Consider the following 17,382-nt stretch of genomic DNA (forward strand, 5'->3'; position numbering starts at 1 on the left):
CACTATGCGACCGTCCAGTACAAAATACGCAGCCATCTACTCATCCAATAAACAGTTGCTGAATCAAATTAAAAGAATACATCACTGACTACCATTTCAGCTGCAAATGGTTCCGGTTCTTCAATGTGGCGCAACCATGCAGCTAATAAGTGCCCCAAGCACTAAAAATATTACACAGGGCATGTGAGCAGCCATACAGAACCAGCAGACCAGCCAATGCAGCCATTATGCCCATCAGTAACCGTAATGCTTAGTGCTATGTCAATAGTAGTTGAATTTAAAATGACCAGCATTAAGCTACCAGTAGCAGTAATGTCCAATAAACCAATAAGAGGTCACAAGAAGACGTCACACACAATGATTCCCAATGTTTGGTCAGCAACAATATTACCTGGAATGATTAATGCTGAGCAGTACAAAGACGCAGGTAGCAGAAATTTATTTTACTTCTTTCCAATACTGATGTCCCACAATATTAAGTAAAGATTTATAGCTTTGCTTTACCAATTTAATACCATGCTATAAAACGTTAGCAGCACATCGGCCATTTTGTTTTCTGTGGTTTTCCAATGCTGGGTACACAATATGCCAACTTCTACTCCAACAGAGGTCGATTTTGTAAGCATACAACACTTACCAATCAGCTGCTTGTTACATCTGGCCAAACATCAAAAACCGGACGGGTAAATGTATTTGCCTACCAAGCTTTGCAGTCATTGGATGGTCCTGGGGCCGGCATTACATACAAACATGCTGGTATATAGGCATCGGTTGAGACGTGATAGGTCTGAACTACAGCATTTAATTGGGTGTGCTCATTCCACCAATGAACTACACTATATGGTTCAAGTGTGCACCCGGCCTAACTGCAGGTAAAGTGCTTTGTTTAATTTAGAAGAGATTTAAAAAGGAAAATTTGCAGTTGTAAAATTAAACAAACTGTATAGTCCCAGATTACGGCTGTCGGCCCCTCCCGACAGCCGTGATCCTAGCGCGTTTTCGGTTTGCCTGACAGCAAATCGACACATGGGATTCAATGTCCCGTCTGCCGATTGGCAAAAAGAGGGTGTGTCCACGCAAACTGCCATTGATTGAAAAAAAAATTTATATATATATATATATATATACATACATACATACATACATACACACACACACACACACACACACACACACACACACACACACACACACACACACATATATATATATATATACATATACATATACACATACATACATAACCGGGATTGTGACAATCCACGGCCATCATCAGCAGAACGGGCCCAACAGCTTTTAAAGTCTGTCTCTTTCTGCTGTGATGCCTCTTCATGCTGTCGGTAAAGACAGCATTGAGTAGGGCCTTGCCGCTATTTCCCCCACCGGAGGATTGGATACGCCCCCTTATGCAGCCCACACACGCACCGATTCCAGCGTGCGTTGTGGGCTGAACTAGCACACACAGCATCGCATCGTATGCCTTGTGCATACGATGTGCATGCGATGCGATGCTGTGCTAGAAAAAGCAGGTACAAAAAGTATGTGCAGCACATACTTTTTGTACTATACGATGAGGTGCCGCGGGAGCGCGCACCCCATCGTACAGCATCGCCGGCATCGGCGCGTGTGTGGGCTGCATTAGTCTCTTGCGGTCATACACAGTAGTCAAAAATCAATGCTTGCCATCTATGAACATGATCAATGTCTGTTAATAGGTAGTTGATATATCAATAAAGTCAAATTGTCTGGTAGGTCAGTGAAATAAAGGTGAACCGCTGGTGTAACACCATCAGAGAACATACATACATACAGTAGTGTTCTAATGTGTAAAAAGGTCATTAAAAATAAATGCAGGTGTGACATTAGCAAAAGCAGGATTATGGGGGTGCCGTACAATCAGGTGCGCTAATGTAGGATTTGCCCACTTTTACACACAACATCTGATCCAACGAAAAGGTTAGCAAATATTATACAGTATGTCATACCCCTTTCACACTTGCAAGCCGGGATCTAGGTTCCGGGTGCGACCCGGCTTGCAAGTGCTTTCACACTGGCCACCAGACCCGGAATGAAGTCGGGCGGGTGGCGTCATCTGGAGGCTTGGCCGGGGCGGCTCTGGGAGGTGTCAGCACCTCCCAGCGCCGCATTTTCACTGCAGTGAACGGGATCTGGGTCACGCTGACCCGGAAAACCCGTGTCGATTCCGGGTTCTACCCAAGTTAGGACCTGGGTAGAAATCCCGGAATGCTGAACACGGGTTATTCGTCCAAGACCCTTTCACACTGAGCAAAATCCTGGGTTGGAGCGCGTTCATGTGCAAGAACCCGGGATATTTTTGCAAGTGTGAAAGGGGTATTACTGGTGATTTGATACATGCTGCAAAGCATATAAATATCTTAACTTCCTGTGAATAAAGTCTATGAAAGCAAATTAAAAATAAATAAATGTCATTATGCAATCCAGACACACACACACAGCGTCAGCTTTCAGTTAGGCGGCTAGCTGTTCACAGGACATGTGTGGAAAGAAGCAAAAAAAAAAAAAAAAAAAGCCATTTGCAGGATCAACCACTATTGATCAGCCTCAAAGTGGGAGAGCAGCTCTCCATCTGTCACGTTTTCAACCGCTTCAATCTAACAAAGACAGCTGAACAATACCATCCAGACAGTCCTATTTACAGGGCTTGTGAGAGCAGCACATCTTCACCTATACAAGAGGTTTGTGAAGGATTTTATTTCAGGTCTTATACGGCAGCATTATGGGCGGCATTGTTCTGTCCCAGAAACGAGCGGAGCCCATGTTCTGCAGAGATGATACAAGCCGGCCTGCCCGACGCAGCACGGTTTGCAGTGTGCACAATTACCAGCAGCCCAGAAGGGGTGAGAGTGACTGGCCTATTTACAGAGCGGAGAATTACTTCTCATACACGCTGTGTGATGCCTCCTGCCGGCAAGGGTTTTGTTCTTCTTAAACACGTTAGCCATAGCTAACAATGTCATGGCTGTCGCTCAGCCTCCATTTTCTGGGAGCAGCTCCCTCATGGGAGAACCGGCAGCAAAGGGAAGTGGCTCTAACCACCAGGGACAGGCCTTTGGTGAATGAACAAATTGCCGATTGCTGTACACTTGAGATGGCAAATCCCGGAGACGTCTGCCTCTCTGTGGTGGTGCTGCTGCCATAAACGTACACAGCCCATTCATACCACCACCAATGTGTGCCTCTTATCGATGTAAGATAAATATACGATGTTGTCTGATAAGGGGATTTGCCACAGATAAAATGCAGGGCTGTACAGATAACTCCTAATTGACAGCTAAAGAAACATTTCTGTGAGGCCCCATTTCAAATAATTCCCCTTTCAGACCGCACTTTTTACCCGTTATTTTGCCGTCTTTTTACCGTTTTAAAACAGTAATTTGTGCAGTCTGAAAGGTGCAGAGTGAATTTACCGGTTCTATTGAACTGGTATTTCTAAACAGTAATAAAGCAGGGTCCTACCCGTTTCAGACCCGTTTTTTTTCATCCACGGTTTTCTATGGGTTAAAACGGGTTCAGTGTCTTGAAGGAAAAAAAATCTGCACTGAAATACAAGAGATGCGGTATGAAAGGGGTTTTAGCCGGCAGACCCGTTTTTAGAAACGTTTTAAAATACCTGGTCAAAGCCAGTTTTGCGGTCTGAACGCAGCAGAAATAAAGGTGCTGTGAAGCCGTGCATCCTTCGCTGTGCCGCGGGCAAAAATCTGGCTACAGGCCTAAACAGAGGACTTTTATTAAACAAATCCTGCCGTTCTGGATAGGTTTTTAAACTCAATCTTGTCTCTATAATAGTGATCCCTGCTGAATTCTAATGAGCGTCTTAGCAGCTGCAAAAATCACTGGAGTAAAATGGCACAACTGGGTTTAGAAGCAGACATTTCCCCCCCCCCCCCCCCCCTCCCTTAGGCAATCCCTAGAAATCTTGCTCCAATCTGGCAGGCCTGGCCTTTCTCAGCTGGTGTGGCTGTCATAAGGAATAGAAGGCAATATCTGGAAGGATGACAAACACATGGGTCAATGACAGGGGACAGCCAATAGCTGTCAAGGCAGAAGCCAAATTCCTGTATTTCAATCTAACTAATGTCGCCTTAGCTCCCATTACTGCCAGGCAGGCCAGCGTGGACAGAGGTGGTCTGGGGATCTGAAGAGATAATAACGGGTTAACGCTGATAAGAGAACGCAAGTGAGAAATAGAGGTTACAACCTCATCTGCCAGGAAGGCAGGAAGATACACCAAGCCCGTTCAGGACAATGAACACAAAGGAAGCATTGATATAAACTCAGCTGGCAGAGAATCATCCTCACTAGTGTCGCTTCCTTACTCATTAACCCCCAGGGCCAATGAACATGTTTATAGAATATAAATATATAGGAGTTATGGGGAGAGCAGGCTAGGTCAGCTGACAGATGTACTGCGATCGACCAATCGGAAGCATGCAGCATTTTATTACAACGCTGCTGGTGGCGGTTAACCAGTTTCATGCTGGATATAAATTACTACATGTAAAGCATATGGTTGAAATGATTTAAGCTGTGTTTTAAAGACAGGCAGCATTACAGTATCATAACACTTCCTTATAATTTACAATCACCACGTACAATACAGAATATACAAAAGTGCACACGTGAAACAATCAAAATGCTGTCTAATTGGGTCATTGGATGCATACTGAGTGCTGAATTCTTAGATGACAAATACAAGCTCTCAGTACATTGAATTATGGCCCAATATAGCCATCAGTATCACTCAATCTGCTGTGTATGCCCCACCATACATCTGCCATGCATTGAGGCTGTTCCCTGACAATTGTGCTGGGGAATCTGGGGATAGTAAACCAGTTTAAAATAGTTAACAATATCAGCCACGGATAGCGGATATTGAGTGTACACACTGAACCATATTGGTAAATGATATCGTTCAGTGGTATCGCCCAGGACCCACTGATCACGCGGGATGTTTGACCTGCATGTTCAGCAGATAATGAGGGGATCATTAACGATGCGCGGGTGCATGTATCGGTAACAATACTGTGTACACACTAAATAAGCCCCTTTCTGAGCGATAACTTTTACAATATCCTGTGTATGGGGCATTAAAATCCCGATCCACACGGATATCAGAAAAATCTGTATTTAACATTTTTTATGTGTTTTTTTTCTCCCCCAATCGTGCCCTTAGATCAGGCATGTCCAAACTGTGGCCCTCTAGCTGTTGTGAAACTACACATCCCAGCATGCATTGGCATAGTTTTAGCATTCCCTAATAGCAAAACTGTGGCAAGGGATGATGGGACTTGCAGTTTCAAAACAGCAGGAGGGCCATTGTTTAAACATGCCTGCCTTAGATGTACAGGGGATAGCCTGCCGGTATTGTAAATCTTAAACTCTTGTGAGTAAAATGTGTGTATGTGATTAGCGCTCAGCGTCTGCTCAAGCCACAGACATGAATACGGCAAAACAAACAATATCTCTACATACTTAGAAACATAGAATTTGTCAGCAGATAACAATCACTTGGCCCGTCATTACTATACGTACTCCACCGTGGATGCCAACGGCACTTGTACCCCCAGGAGGAGATAATACAAGCCATCTACTTGTGTGGTGTACATGGACAATAGAACACAAAGGATACATTCCACAGCGGATTTCTGTTCTGTTTTATTTGGCACGTCTGTGCCAATTGTATACAACTAAAAGATATACTTGTCTGCCAAAGCCTGGCACCACGCATTTATCAGTGAGGGCACTGGAAGAGCTGAGGGCAGTTGATGACTCAGACACTGATGCACGCAGAACAAACAAGAAAACCATTATCTCTATAACCGCCACTGTCCTGCAATGTGGGGAGTAAATAAGAAGCTTTCAACACTGTTAGCTTAGAATGATCAGAGAACACGCCATTAATGGTGGGTCAAAGTCTAGAATGACAAGTCAGCCAAATAACCATGGTGCTAACCCTTGGGTAACCTGTGGGTGGCGATAACAGAACGAACACACGTTAGAACTTCAGCACGCAGCTGAGAGATTTGGTTACTTGTAGAACAGGGGACACACACTGCTGACGTTATCAGGCAAAACTATCTGATATTCCAACGGACACTGGAAATCAATATGCCCTGGTGGCGATGGGAGGAAACCGTGTTATGGCTGTTGTACACAGACGGCAATAAATCCATTTGTTGCCATGGTGACATTTACAGGAAAACGGGAGGAAGTGGGGTAAAGGGAAACAAAACACAAGAGATATTCTCTGATGGCTTTTATGAAAGATAATTATGGGAACCATTTTGATGCTACAATGTAAAATGTTTTGATCTTTAATGGGATTTTTTCATTTAACGTTTTGTAGATACAGTCTCAGCTGCACAGGAGCTTTACATAATAAAACCCAAAATATTGTTCCCCATTTTTCACATATGAATCAGTTTATTTGATTTTCTGCGGATCAATTTAAAAATTTTTTAAAAAAATTAAGAAGTCTCCACACTCTGCTTCAGACGACCATAGGTCCCTTCCTCGTTATCAGCAAGTCTTCTTGGGAGCCGATGTAGGCCCAAAAGTGGATAACGAGGGAGTTTAAGATGCGGTGACATTACTGGCCACGCCCATATATGCAAATCAATCACACCTGCAAGTGGATTCAGCAATGCAAGCCTGCAAATCTGTCATTCCACCCAGCTCTTCAGTGAGCTGTACCTCCTAACCAGATTGTCTGCAATAGACTATTGTCTGCCTATTTAGTCAAACGCTGCTGTTACTGGGTGCATTATTCACCTCCTAAAACAGAGTCTTCGATATTTTTTGTACAAACGTGCAAACCAAGAATACTTCAACATAATCCCAACATTACCTTCACCTTATCGGAGACTGCACAGCCACATTTAAAGAGGCTACATACAGTCCAATGTGGTCAGCAGCTGACCAGTGACACCAGCGGGTGTTCAGAATGATTGTTAGTCATCAGCAGGAGCTGACATCATGGAGACAAAGTCTATACAGAATATATCATTTGCTACAAGACCAGTGTAAACACGGTTCCAAAGGTGGCATGAATCACACAAAAAACGTCATCGCTTAGAAATAGAAAGCTGGGTATCAGTAATCGCAATCTGTCGAGTCACTGACAGCACTGGAACATGGATGATTGGCAGGTCCGTTTTCATGATTGTACCGGACTGGACGAGGCTGGCATAATATTAGACTTTGGACAGAAAAGCAATGCTGTTGAAATTCCCAAGTATCTTCTTAAGAAAAAAGGCGAGTCTACGTAAGTATGTGTAACCTTTACATCTTCCTCTAAAAACAGAGGGCTTATACTCGCAAGCATCACTAACCTCAGTAGGCTCAATATGTTATTTGTATTAAGCTCAGCCTCATGCAGGGAGCAGGGCTGTGATGCTGGGAGCTGCAGGGTAGGTAATGACACATGATGGTACAGGCAGTCATTTATTTTCTCTCTAGTACAGTACAAGCGGATGCTGAATCTCAACCCTGCTTTACTTATCCCTGCTTTACTTATCCTCTTCTGTCAGTATAGCGCTATTAAAAGTATCTATGACCAGTCTGCTTATGTTTACTAATAGAAACAGATCACAACTACACATGTCAAAATTAAATTGTGATAAATATATTGACACAAACAAACAAAAAAATATCTTAAAAGAGCCTGTGTCATTCCAGTGTTAGGAAAAGCTTTCAATCTACTGTGAAACAAAAAACAAGACAATTTCTGCTGAACAAAAGCGAAAAGAAACATTTTCAGACACATTTTGTGATTAAAAGAGGAGATTTTACAGTGTAACCATTGTCTCCACCAAGAGCAGGAAGCCATTTTGTGGTGTGAATCACCATTCACTATAATAGTAACTCAGTGACGTCCCAATTGTCTAGTAATCAAGGAAGCAAAATGGCTGCCTCCACCACAGGCTGCACTTTAACAGGAAAGACTGGAACACATTAAAGACACCAACATTGCATACGCCATACACTTTTTCATCATAAGATATAAACATGTAATGACTATATATAAACATATGCTCGCGTGCTAATAAAGCCTATCACAAATAAATCAGGTTATGTATCCTAAATCCTGTTTACCTCTAAATATACACAGGAAATCTAAACAGCTTGTAAACGTACATTACATCCACTAGGGCGTAATCTAGAGCGGAATGGTTTATGCAAGATGCAATCTGCAGGGCTGCTATGAATAGTATATTCCCTAATGGAACTTTAGGGCCGTTAAGAATCTGTTTCTAAAGATTCTGGTGGGGAACTGATGCACGGTATTCAAAACGATTTCACAGAAATGGACCGAGGAATCCAGTTGATCATTGTAGCTTAATTTCTACATACATGCAAATACACACATACAACTACAAACAGGGACATTGGTTGTAACAGTATACATGTACTATTTATGTTGTCCTATGATACCCTCAGATTTACTCTTACAGATTTCAGTCTAGTGAACGCTGTGATGTTCACATGCATAAACCGGTCAAGACAGTTCAGAAAACATGGCAAACTGATGTAGAAGTGAACGATCTCACCATTCTTTTGTAACCAACCCAAGTGCCATATTACAGGACAACTACAATCACATTTAGAGATGAAGGTCAATGCACTGTTCCTAGGATGGTCAGTAACACAATGATTTAATAGCAAGTCCGACATATACGTAATATGTGCGCCAACATCTTAAAATACTGTTGCTTGATGAATTGTAAGAGGAAATTAATTTATAATTATACAATGCTGATCCTCCAAGATAAATGCAGATAACTTAATTTGCATTATTGCTTCGTATTACACTATGTGCTTCATTTGTTGTCACAGAATAAATATGGCAGTGCAAATTAAGCTAGGACATAGTGAAATGGCCTGCATCAGGGTTGGCCACCCCTGGCCTACATAAAGCAAATTCCTGCTAAAATCACTATAAAACAGCAGTTTCTGCAGCCACACTGGACAGTCATCATGCCCAAACACGGTAAATTTTTAAATGATTGCTCATTTGCGACCGGTAACAAATGGCTAAACCGTTTTATCTTACCATGCGTGGGCACCATAACATTATCTTTAGATAGTGTTAACATATTTTAAAGGGCTAAATTTTTTGCTAAATTATGCTCTTGTAGTCAACAGCTTGCACATTTGTATGGACGCACATGCACAGAAGTTTAGCTGAATTCAAACCCTTAACTAAAGTGATTTAAACCATATTTACTTATACCGCCATTCAAGCGCCGGGCTATTCGGCCACTGCTGTCAGACTTCCCCTTCATACAGGAGAGAAAATCTCTGGGGCTAAAGTTTAGACCCGGAGATTTGCTCTATTACACTGGGTTTTCGCCTGTGTACAAGGGTTGATCCAGATCTTAACCCCTTCATGACAGAGCCAGTTTGTGCCTTCATGACAGAGCCCTTTTTTTCAAATCTGACATGTCACACTTAAGTGGGGATAACTTTTTTTTGCTTTTACTTATCCCAGTGATTTTGAGATTGTTTTCTCGTGACACATTGTACTTCAAGTTAGTGGTAAATTTTCGTCGATACAGTCTGTGTTTTTTTGTGAAAAATACCAAAATGTCGTGAAAAAATGGAAAATTTTGCAATTTGCAAAATGTCACATTTTCTGCTTGTGAGACAAATAAACATACCACTCAAAATAGTTAATAACTAACAAAGACCATATGTCTACTTTATGTTGCAATCATTATTTCAACCTCCTTTTCATTTTTTTGGACACTAGGAGGCTTCAAATATGAATAGCAAATTCTCAAATTTTCAAGAAAATTTCAAACACTGATTTTTTTAGGGACCAGGTCAGTTATGATGTGACTTTGAGGGACTTGTATGTGAGACACCCCCATAAATGATGCCATTTCAAAAACTGCACCCCTCACAGTATTCAAAACAGCATTTTGGAAGTTTGTTAACCCTTTAGGTGTTTCACAGGAATTAAAAGAAAGTGTAGGTGAAATTTCAAAATTTCATTTTTTTTGCAGATTTGCAATTTTAATACATTTTTCTAAGGAACACAGTAGATTTTACTAGAGAAATGTGACTAAAAATTGATTCCCCCAATTCTTTGGTTTTCATAAATATCCTATATGTGGCCCTAGTGTGCACGGTGACCAAACCACAGGCTTCATAATAGAAGGAGCACCTACTTGATTTTGGAGCCTCCTTTTTATGAGATTATTTTTTAGGCACAATGTAGGTTTCTAGGCACCATAAGATGCTAAAAGTTAGGTACCCCCCCACAAGTGACCCCATTTTGCAAACTACACCCTTCAGGGAATTCATCTAGGGGTATAGTGTACATTTCAAACCCCCAGGGGTTTCACCAATTGTGGTACAACTGGGCAGTGAAAATGAAAAAAATTTAATTTTTCATTTTCACAGCTCAGTTGTATAAAAATTGGTGAAACCCCAGGGGGTTTGAAATGTACACTATACCCCTAGATGAATTCCCTGAAGGGTGTAGTTTGCAAAATGGGGTCACTTGTGGGGGGGTTCCACTGTATGGGTGTTTCGGGGGTCATTCAACCAGAATCTGTGCTGCAAAATCCAAAAATCACTCCTTCCCTTCTGAGTCCTGCCATGCACCCAACTGGTATTTTTTGGTCACACATGAGGCATTGCCGTACTCGGGAGAAATTGGGGCACAGATTTTGGGGTGCTTTGTCTCCTTCATTCCTTGTGAAAATGAAAAATTTTGAGCCAGATCTGCATTTTTGTGTAAAAAAATGTAATTTTTTACAGAAAAATGCAGTTCTGGCTCAAAATTTTTTATTTTCACAAGGAATGAAGGAGACAAAGCACCCCAAAATCTGTGCCCCAATTTCTCCCGAGTACGGCAATGCCTCACGTGTGACCAAAAAATACCAGTTGGGTGCATGGCAGGACTCAGAAGGGAAGGAGTGATTTTTGGTGGTGGAATGAATGGTGGGTGCTATGTCGCATTAGCAAGACCCCCGAAGCACCAATACAGTGGAACCCCCCCACAAGTGACCCCATTTTAGTCACCAGCTTTGGGAGGGGGGCTGGCGCTGCGGCTGGCAGGGGGGCGGGAGGGGTGCTGGCGCTGCGGCAGCCGGGTGGGTGGGAGGGAGGGGGGCTGCCGGGTGGGTGGGAGGGAGGGGGGCTGCCGGGTGGGAGGGGGGGGGGGGCTGGCGATCGGTGGTAATGGTGCGGTATATACACACACACACACATATATATATATATACATATATATACACACACACATATATATATATATATATATGTGTATATATATATATATATATATATATATATATGTGTATATATATATATATGTGTATATATATATATGTGTATATATATATATATATATATATATATATATGTGTATATATATATATGTGTATATATATATATATATATATATGTGTATATATATATATATGTGTATATATATATATATATATAAATATATTTTTTCAGTGCATATATTTAATTTTTAACTTTTTCTGCAGCTTGATGCTGCTGCTGCTGCTGCGGGGGGGAGGGGGGAGGAGGGCAGCGCTGCGTGCGCTCCAGACGCTCCGGGGGAGCTGCTGCCGGGTGAGTGCCCGGCGGGTTCGAGGGGGGGCTGCACATCGGTGGTGATCGGTGCTGTACTTGACAGCACCGATCACCACCGATCCCTGTGTTACCGAGCGGCTTAGCCGCCGGTAACACAGGAAACGCTGTGAATGGCTGTTCAGATTTGAACAGCCAATCACAGCGATCGCCGACCGGGGGAGGCATCCCTGCCCCCCCCGGGCGGCGAGGGGGGAATGTCTGCTGTCGGGGACAGCAGACATCGTCCCTCTGTCACTGCGTCTCTAGACGCAGTGACAGTTAGAAGTCATGACGTATATATACGTCATGTGTCGGGAAGTACTTCCCGACCATGACGTATATATACGTCAAATGTCGTGAAGGGGTTAAACTCTGGGTCTCCGACTCTGGTCATTTGCAGGGTTAGAGACCTGAAGTTTAAGAACCGGATCTGCCCTGTCACACAGAAAAGGAACCCGTGTATTTAAATAAATTGCCGGGTGGACCTGCTTCACCAGGGAATTTCATTTTCTGTGTAAAAGGGGTATTATTAACAATTTATTTCTACCCCTTTCACACAGAGCAAAATTTGCGTAAACCCAGGTCAAGTGCTAGTGTGAAAGGGCAGATCCGGTCATGTAAGCCAGGTCTGATACACTGAGATGTGAAAGGGAGAGCCATGGTATACTCAGTCCGAGTTATCCAGTGAGCTCCTATCACAGCCTCAAAACACCCCATAAAACTACAGCAAAAAACCCAGGTTGTGAACAGGGACTGGGGTCACAAAACTGGAGTTAACCATTCACACGGACACTCAACTTGGGGCTTTCCTGGGTAACTGTCTTGGTGTGAAGGGGGTGTCGCCACAATTTTAAATAGTGTTCATTGTCCTGGAACAAACCCAGGATTTTGTTGTGAGGGGGATATTAAATTTCAAGCCTTCTCCAGGACAGGACTTTTTGGGAACCCACAAACATACATTACGGATGATCGCAATAAGGAATGTTCGGTTTTATTTGTTTTATTGATATAAAAATAATCAATAGACCCCCCCCCCCCCCCTAAAGCATTAATCAAAATACTGTGCCGTGCAGGTTTTAAGTCAGTTATATTTTATAAATTATATTTTAAATATATAAGCAGTGCCAATATGGAACAGACCAATATTTATGTTTAACAGATGAGTCAGAGGCTTTGGCCTTGACCTCAGACCCCCCAGGGGAAAATTTCAGACGGAATGTTGATTTGGGTAACCAATCAGATACTATTATCTTCTAGAAGGTGCTAAATAAACAAGTAGATTCTAATCGGTTGCCATAGCAACATCCCACGTGAACTAGAACTCTTAGTAAGTGTCCGCCCAGTTTCTAAGAAGACCCCCTCTTCTTTCACTTAAGACAAAATGGCCTTTGTGGTCTCTTCATCCACCAACCTTAATAGTTTGCATAAACATTACATTTAAGGCCCATACACACTAGACGATTTTCAGCTGAAAATCGTTCATTTTGCCTGTTTTGAGCGATTTTCAGCAGAAAATCTCCCAGTGTGTATGGGCCAGAGATGGGAGACTAGCGATGATGCGCGCTCCCGCATCATCGCTAGCAAAGTCTCCCATCTGCTGGTTTTACCAGCATGCCAGCGATGATGGCTGGTTTATCAGCCATCATCGCTGTGTGTGTACGCCCGGCCGTCGGGCTGAAAGATTAGCCACTTTCAGCCCGGCGTCCAGCTGCCTCCTCCCCTTCTCCCTCCCCCTGCTCCGTGTACTACCGCCACACGGAGCAGGGAGGAAAGCCGCCGCCGCAAGCCCGCTCCCATCTGTCAGCCTACCCGCACCCGTCTGCAGCACCTTCTCTCCCTCCCCCGTATACTACAGCCGCACGGAGCAGGGAGGAAAGCCGCCGCCAGCCCACCCCTGTCCGCAGCACCTACGCCTCCCCTGCTCCGTACATGTCTCAAGGAGCAGGGAGTAGAAGCCGCAGGAGCCCTGAGCAGCAGCACACACACTGCCCACCAATGTCTAGTCACATTGATATTAGCCAGTAGTATATGCATTGCTGGCACGTGCCAGCAATGTATATATTGCTGGTCCCCCTGCCCACCAATGTTTATTGATTAGCCGGCAATATATGCAGCAATGTATATATTACTGGTCCCCCTGCCCACCAATGTTTATTGATTAGCCGGCAATATATGCAGCAATGTATATATTGCTGGTCCCCCCTGCCCACCAATGTTTATTGATTAGCCGGCAATATATGCAGCAATGTATATATTGCTGGTCCCCCTGCCCACCAATGTTTATTGATTAGCCGGCAATATATGCAGCAATGTATATATTTGCTAGTCCCCCTGCCCACCAATGTTTATTGATTAGCCGGCAATATATGCAGCAATGTATATATTGCTGGTCCCCCCTGCCCACCAATGTTTATTGATTAGCCGGCAATATATGCATTGCTAGCACATGCCAGCAATGTATATATTACTGGTCCCCCCTGCCCAACAATGTAAATTATGTTATGGGCGTAACGTATAAATTGCTGGTCTTCGCCAGCAATTTATGCGTTACCGCAGCCACTGCCGAACGACTGTGATCGCTGGCCATTTGCTGTCTAATTGACAGCAGGGGGATTTTTTGGGGAGTGCCACTGCCATTTTCTGGGAGGTCAGCAGAAAATGCAGGCGTTCCCCAGCCAATCTGAGTCATCAGCGCCCCCCCCCCCCCCCATTCTGAATCAGGCCCCAAGAGCAGACATGCACTGAATAAAAATGGCCGCTGCTCCCACCCTTGGGATTCAAACCCAGCCCATTATGTAAATATCCTTTTATATGAAAGATTTTCAGCAAAGTCTTTCGCCTACTGAAAATCTTTTGATCTTTGAGGAAAATAGTTCAGTGTGTACGCACTACTTTGCCAAAATCTCTGAAAGATATATCTTTCACCAAAGTCTTTTGAAATGAAAATCTTGTAGTGTGTATGGGCCTTTAGAAATCCCATCGCCATAAAGTAAGCAACTATGCTACGCTGAGTATTACTAAAGGTAAGATTCTGATTACAGAACATACATGAAGCCGATAACATTCCCACAAGCCTCTGGCTTATTAACTCCTTACCTCCTGGCTTGTACACCATATCATCTTCAGTGACGAAAGATGTAATCTCCCCATTGTTGGCCCTTTCGTAACGGGACTTCTTCTTTGGCAGCTTTTTCTTGTTTTTCTTGGCAGCTTCTTCTGCCGTTATGCCGCTATTGTCATTATCATCATCCTCGCTGTGATCACTCTCCGCGTAGTTTTTGGCACCGCCTTCCAGTGTACAGCTACGCCGTGGACGGGAATTCTCCCCATCGCGGGTCTTGTCTCGTTTTTCCCTCTCCCGATCCCGGTCTTTGTCTTTATCTTTCTCTTTGTCGGCCGTCATTATTCGCCACGTGCCTTCTTCTGTCCTCTCACGGCTGGGCCTCCGTGAAAGGTAGACAGTGAGCCTGGGCTTCAGTCTTCTGAATTTTTCACGCAATTCCAGGAAAAATTGGACCACTCCAACAACCCCGGCGCTTCAAAGAGCTCTGCGCAAAGAAAGAAAAATACCATGAACACATTGTTGAACAGTTCCTTGCCATAGAGTTACATTAAATAGAGAGGATTATCCAATGATACAAACACTGTAATAGCACATTGCCATAGTTTGCCCCTTAAACCCTAGGCCGTAATTAACCGAGAGAAAAATAATGACATCAACATGCAAGATAAAAAACGATAAAGGAAGAGGAAAATATAAAACGAAGTTATCGTTCAGAACTTAAAAGCTACAAGACAACCAGATATAAACTCTAAGCTGACTTTACAAAGACAGGTTATGCAAATCGGCGTTAGGGTAATACAAATGGACAGACACCTTAACTGCTACTCATTTGTTCCTTTATAGAAATATCAATATACAGCAGTTCAAGTTTTCATAATCCACAAAATACTAGTGGCATTATAGTCTGTAGGATCACAAAGACTGGGACCACTTATATCATTAATAACAGTGGGCATGAAGGTCGGCCTCCAGTGGCAGCATAAAACGGAACACTGCCGCTCTGTGGCCAAAGCGTTATTACCAGAAATAAGAGGGATTGTTGCACGGCATTATCTTCTCCATACATCAATTTCTTTACTCAGCAATAACATACACACAGTTTGCAAGAACAGTATTTTCCATTGAATAATGTATAAGAAAAGGAGGATTGTAAGATACAGTAAAGATAACAGCACTCGGTGCATTATAATAAGGAGAGGACAGCAGCCACCACTTGTCCAGGACTACTGTATTCTGGGAAAATACAAGGACACGAGAAGCACAATACTAAGCACTTACAGTGAAAATGTTCATTTCCAGGTCAGCGTGACTGAGCCACAACACTAACAGCCCAAATCATCTCACTGTAAAGTAGGACCATTTCAAGGTGATGGGAAATGTATTTTAATGTAAACTAAAAACAGATCCGCAGCCAAAACGCCATTCGGAGGCTTTTTCCTGGCTAGGAATCACAATGCAAACATTGGCGCTGATTAGCTCATTTCTAATATAAAACACAGCTTCCTCTCCTGCTTTCCTGTTGAAAGTCAATGAAGCTAAACAGAGCTCACTTATCTTCCCTGGGAATCTAAGAAGTGGTTCTGCTGCCTTTTTTTTTTTTTTTTGCAGCACCAGAGATTAGCAGGGAGCTGAGCAGCAGTGATGTACAGAACACAGCAATATATCCATCAGATCATTGGATCTCCACAAATAGATCAGATTTCATCCCCCCTCCTTTCCAATCTTGGCTTATGCTTTAAGAATGATGAGAGCACCAGACAGAGTGACATCCCGAACAATATGTCTATTTATATTTCTAATACCCCACACACTGGAGAAGTAGTCCCAGCAGAGCTGACTAGAGGAGCTCCCGGGGCTCTGATGGCAAAAGAGCACAATCGTGGAGCAGAGACAGGATCTAGTATTAAGCACCTTATTAGGATTAAACCTCTGATCCTAGAGGAGATGCTGTGTGAATTAATCCTTTTTTGCTTTCACAGATTCATATCTACACTGGTCCCTGAGCACTTTGTTCTTCCACAATGTCAGCTGATGGAGCTGGAACACTGCACAGTGCCCGGGCTCCCGATTCCTTCCCATTGTCCTCACAGGGGAGATACAATTGTTAACCACTGTCATCTGTACCGCATGCCCCCTGTAATGTGTCACATCTACTGAATGCTACACAAAAAGGAAACTGAGAAGCTAAATGATACCCCATCATCACTGCAAATTCCCGGGTCTAGCATGTCGACGCGGAAATTTGCATTTTAACAACGGGTATTTTTTGCAGTGTGAACGGGTCGCATACCCGGATCTCATACACGGGTAAAACCCTTCTTTTTAACCGTGTTTGAGATTCGGGTATACAGACACAGGTTGACCCGTTCTCACTGCATAAAAACCAGTGTTAAAAGACTTAAGATTACCAGGTACAACCTATTCACCTGGGAATTTGCCTTGCAGTGGGAACGGGGGTCCGTCCCGGCATTTTAATGCTAAAAGCCGTGTATTTCTCACTCACAGTGAGAACATGGTATAAGGGCGTGACCTGGTGCTATCCACTCAGCCACATTTGCATAACACTAACACTTCATTCCCATCTACACAGTAACTGTAAGACTGGGCGTGGGAATGGTGTGGCAAAAATAAACAATGCGAGGATAGCAGAGCTTGGTGTAGCTGGTATGGAACTATAAATCCCA

General features: G+C 43.3%; 1 protein-coding gene across 6 annotated transcripts in view; it reads right to left on the reverse strand.

Annotated features, from left to right (window-relative positions):
* Window positions 1–17,382, reverse strand: part of RERE (arginine-glutamic acid dipeptide repeats) — a 290,268-nt gene that overhangs the window by 151,210 nt on the left and 121,676 nt on the right. For all 6 annotated transcript variants that reach the window (XM_083163291.1, XM_083163286.1, XM_083163289.1 and 3 more), the window contains one exon: window positions 14,731–15,182. In XM_083163291.1, the coding sequence (XP_083019417.1) occupies window positions 14,731–15,037 (307 nt within the window). In that variant the 5' untranslated portion in view covers window positions 15,038–15,182. The remainder of the gene's footprint in view (window positions 1–14,730; window positions 15,183–17,382) is intronic.

This window comes from Crinia signifera, chromosome 19, assembly GCF_055691185.1.
Source record: "Crinia signifera chromosome 19, ASM5569118v1, whole genome shotgun sequence".
NCBI classification, from domain to species: domain Eukaryota; kingdom Metazoa; phylum Chordata; class Amphibia; order Anura; family Myobatrachidae; genus Crinia; species Crinia signifera.